The 4,951-nt window shown below is 46.4% G+C and overlaps 1 protein-coding gene across 2 annotated transcripts in view; it reads right to left on the minus strand.

Moving 5' to 3' along the window:
- Positions 1-940, minus strand: part of PGAP3 (post-GPI attachment to proteins phospholipase 3) — a 16,654-nt gene extending 15,714 nt beyond the window's left edge. The window contains exon 1 of one of the 2 annotated variants that reach the window (XM_017497294.1): positions 695-940. In XM_017497294.1, the coding sequence (XP_017352783.1) occupies positions 695-875 (181 nt within the window). In that variant the 5' untranslated portion in view covers positions 876-940. The remainder of the gene's footprint in view (positions 1-694) is intronic. The other variant, XM_037727368.1, reaches the window with a different exon arrangement.
- Positions 941-4,951: the final 4,011 nt, after the last annotated feature.

The raw sequence follows: 4,951 nt of genomic DNA on the forward strand, positions 1-4,951 counted from the left end.
TTCCCTCTTGTTGCCCAGACTGGAGTGCAATGTCGTGATCTCAACTCACTGCAACCTACCCTTCCTGGGTTCATGCGATTCTCCTGACTCAGCCTCCAGAGTAGTTGGGATTACAGCTATGCGGCACCACGCCCAGCTAATTTTGTATTTTTAGTAGAGATGGGGTTTATCCATGTTGGTCAGGCTGGTCTCGATCTCCTGACCTCGTGATCCACCTCCCTTGGCCTCCCAAGGTGCTGGAATTACAGGAGTAAACTACCGCGCCCGGCCTCCTAAATGCTGCTGCTGCTTTTTTTTTTTTTGCAGGTGGCCTGCAAGACCAAATGATTCTTAATCTAAGAGTCTCTCAGGGACTCAAATCATTCTCTGCCTTGCACTTGAGAAGGCACATATGACCGTGGGGAGGGTGAGCCCCAGTGGGTAGAACCCTGGTCTGATTTCTGTGCCATTCCTAGACATTGTAGCCCAAATGTATTTAATAAATATCTTTTTGACTGAATAAGGAAGTAAATGAAACCTTCTGGGAAAGTAAGAGAGGATGATAAGGCTCTTATCACCTTAGGGGCTCCACTCACTTAATACTAATAATATGTGACCTCAGAGTACCTAAGGTTGAGATTGCAGAGGCGTATTGGAGGCGTAGGGGGCGGGAGCAAGATAAATAGGCGGGGCTTAACGTGGGGGTGGAGCTTACCTGCTAGACTCATGTAGATTGGCTGGCGGGAGCGGAAGTGCTTCAGAGCGCCCCCCGAGCAGTTCTGCTCCTCGCACTTCAGTACGCAGTCGCGGTACACCGGCTCACGGTCGCCCTGGGAGCCGCTCGCCAGCGCCGCGGCCCCAGCTAGCAGAACCAACCGCGCCGCCCGGCCGGCCATCCTTTCTCCTTGGCTCGCCGCCGGGGGAGGAGCTTAGAAGTATGTGAAGCTTTCACTTCCGGAGTAACCGGAAGTTTCTGTGTTCTTTACTCTCCGGAGGCTGACGTCCACCCAGTTTAGATTTAAGTTCCCGGATTTTTGTGGGCGCCTGCCCCGCCCCTCGGCCCCCTGCTGTCCCCATTTATCGAGACGACAGGGTTAAGGGAAGGGGGATGCCTGATGGGTTAATGAGCAAAATAAAATGTTTTCTTTTCCAGGACCTTTTTTGAGGTAAGGCTGTTTACTGTCACCAGCCCTGTGTGATTTTACTTCCTAAGCGTACCTGTAACTATCCACTTCTCTGCATCTCTCACGGCACCACCCTGGTTATAGACATCATCATGTGTCGCCAAGACAGCCACAGTAGCCTCTTAACGACTCTCCCTGCCTCTACTTTTGCCCCGTTCAACCTGCGCTCCATTTTGAAAAATTAAAATTTGCCGATACCACTTTTTTTCTTAAAATCATTTTCTGGCTCCCAATTACCCTCAGGGTAAAATACTGTCTCCACAAGCCCTGCACAATTTGGCCCCTGCCCACTGGTCTCCCTCACTCCCTTGCTCCAGACCCGCTTCAGAAGGCCGTGTGCCTCAAGCTTCCTGACTACCTGGCCTGGTCTGAATCACTCACTCCTGCTTTTTCTTCTAGTCTCAATTGAAGTACCACCTCCGGAGGGTGATTGCTTTCCCACGCGGGTTGGAACTTTTGCTGTCCTGTTCCCCACCCTACCTCCAGCGCTAGCACAGGGTTTGGCTCATGGTAGGCGCTAAGTGCGTTTGTTTGTTCGTCTGTTTAATGAATGAACAGCATAAATCAACCTAAGAACTTGACACATCTAGGGCTGTCAGATCGTCAGTATGGTTCTACATTGATATCGGAAAGATGTAGTATTTCTAGGAAAATTAGGAGGAACTCTGGGAACAGGACGCTTGCTTTAGTATCCCCTTCCCCCGCACCTCCCCTGCCCTCCCAGCAGCACCGACCCACACCCCATCTCATAAAAGCCTTGTAGCTAAGGGTCATCCTTTCTCCTCCCCCACTCTACTCACCCCTGGTCAACTTTTCCTTTTTATCCTGGGGGTTGGAATGAGTAAGAAGTAGCATGGGATTCCATTCACTCGCTTAACAAACATTTCTGAGCCCTTGGCTCTAGCACCTTGCTAAGAAGGCAAAATCTCCAGGAGGCACCATTCACATTGCATTTTCTGTGAATGGTGCTCTGGAGAGCAGCATTCACATTGCATTTTCTGTGAATGGCAATTCTTCAAGTTAAATATAACATGAATAGTGTCCCTTGGAGTGGACCACCCAAAAGATACTGATTGAGAGGCCGAAATGAATAAAACAACCCCTTAGCCCTCCAGGAGCTGACCGGAAAAAATCCAATACTAATACTACTTTGCATCTTACAGATTAGTCCTTTTATAATACTTTTTAAAATTTCATTTTGTCCTTACTGTAACTCTGTTACAGCCCTTTTTTATGAGCATCCTCATTTAAAGAGGATCCTTTAGGATTAAAGAAGATGAAATCCTGACAAAACAGGGATTCTCCCCGTTAGAAAATTCCTAAGTAGAGATTAGACGCAAAAACTTTGAGGGTTCCAATTTTGAAGGTCTCATTCTATATCATATTAAAAGTATGGAAATGTAGTAACACCCCACATTAAATAAAATTTATAAATAGTTATATATAATTTAATCTAGTTGCTGTTAATAGTTGACATTTATATACATTTAATTTTTTTTTTCCAAGACAGCCTGTCTCTTTCACCTAGACTGAAGTGCAGTGGTATGATCACGACCCACTGCAACCTTGACCTCCCAGACTCAAGTGATCCTCCCGTCTCAGCTTCCTGAGTAGCTGGGACTGCACCAGGCACCACTACGCCTGGCTACTTTTAAAAAATTATTTGTAGATACAGGGTCTCACGATGTTGTCTAGGCTGGTCTCCAATTCCTGGGCTCAAGTGATCCTCTAACCTCAACCTCAGAAGTGCTGGGATTACAGGCATGAGCCATGGCACACGGCCATAAAAGATTAGTTTTCACAGCTTTGTTATGTTTTAGAACTAACAATGGAAATTTGTTCAGGTCCAAAGTATTTCAGAGGTCCTTGAAAACCCATGCCTACATATGTGATGGAGAGAGCAATCCTAGGTTAATGGTGGAAGGGGTAGTGGAGACTTTTGTCCTGTTGACCTCTTGGAAGATGGGTTATTGTCTCTCTGGGACAGCTCTTGAGAGTTTCCCTGCCAGCACAGGTCCAGACAACAGTCTCTAGACAATTACCTGGCCTCTCCTCTTCCCAACTTTCTAGCCTAGAGCTCCTAGTTCTCCGTTGAGCTTCCTTAGCTTAACCTGCTTCCTAACTTGTATTTGGCTTCAGATGTGGGCCACAGTCTGAAAAGTCATCGATTCATCCCTTCAACTCAGGCTTATTGAGTCCTACCGTGTATCAGCCATTGTACTCATGGCAGGGGGGCAGTGGGGTTGAGAAAAGAGAAAGATAAAGCATGTGTTAATAGTATAGTGTGCTGTCTGGGTGCAGTGGCTCATACCTGTAATCCCAGCACTTTGGGAGGCCGAGGCGGGTGGATCACCTGAGGTTGAGAGTTTGAGACCAGTCTGACCAACATGGAGAAACCCCATCTATACTAAAAATACAAAATCAGCTGAGTGTGGTAGCGCATGCCTGTAATCCCAGCCACTTGGGAGGCTGAGGCAGGAGAATCGCTTGAACCCGGAAGGTAGACGTTGTGGTTAGCTGAGATGGTGCCATTACATTCCAGCCTGAGTGAGAAGAGCGAAACTCTGTCTCACGAAAAAAAAGAAAAAAAATTGTATGGCGTGCTAAAGGCTCAACGGCAAGCTGACCATATTCTTAGAGCAAAACTGGTAGAGAGTCTACAATGAGGGCTCCTTATTCTTCAAATATTTATTGAGATTTACCATGTGCAAGTCCCTGGGAACAGAGTGACGAACAAGGCACTGTCCTTCTCATGGTCAGAGGAGGGAGACAGGCCGTAAACAAGTGTCAAAAGACTGAAGCCAGGTGTGGTAGCTCACGTCTATAATCCCTGCACTTTGGGAGGTTGAGGTGGGCAGATACTTGAGCCCAGGAATTTGAGACCAGCCTGAGGAACATAGGAAGACCTACAGCTCTAAAAAGAAATACAAAATATTAGCTGGGTGTGGCTTTGCACGCCTGTGTCCCAGCTACTGTGGAGGCTGAAATAGGAATTGAGGATTCGGTGTGCAGTGCACCACTGCACTCCAACCTGGGTGACAGAGTGAGACCTTGTCTACCTAAAAAACAAAATAAAAAAGACTAAGATAATTTCACTGCTGATGTAGAAGCACACTGTGCAACAACTATGTAGAAAACTTTGGCACTATCAGACTGTAAAATATACATACCCTTAACCCAGCAATTTCACTCCTAGATGTACCTACATAAGCTCCAATATACCTGCACAAGTGCAAATTTGTGTAAATACAGTTATTTGTGGCAGCATTCATCATTGTTTTCATTATTTATTTATTTATTTTTGAAACAGAGTCTCACCCTGCCACCCAGTCTGGAGTGCAATGGTGAAATCTTGGCTCACTGCGACCTCAGCCTCCAGGGTTCAAGTGATTCTCCTGCCTCAGCTGGGATTACAGGTGTGCACCACCATGCCTGGCTAATTTTTTTGTATCTTTAGTAAAGACAGGGTTTCACCATGTTGGCCAGGCTGGCATTGAACTCCTGACCTCGTGATCCACCCACCTTGTCCTCCCAAAGTGCTGGGATTACAGGTGTGAGCCGCCACCGCACTGGGCAATCATTGTTTTCAATAGCAAGAAAAAAAAGGAAACAACTAAATGTCCATCAATAGGGAATGCATTATATTAAGGGAAGGAGATCTGTGTAATGGAGTACTGAACAGAAATTAATAGGAATGGGGCAGATTTGTAATGCCCCATTTATTTACCATTTAGGATGGTAAGACCTTCATGATGTGTGTGTGTGTGTGTGTGTGTGTGTGTGTGTAT

The sequence above is a fragment of the Cebus imitator genome, unplaced genomic scaffold (assembly GCF_001604975.1).
Source record: "Cebus imitator isolate Cc_AM_T3 unplaced genomic scaffold, Cebus_imitator-1.0 Scaffold228, whole genome shotgun sequence".
NCBI lineage: Eukaryota > Metazoa > Chordata > Mammalia > Primates > Cebidae > Cebus > Cebus imitator.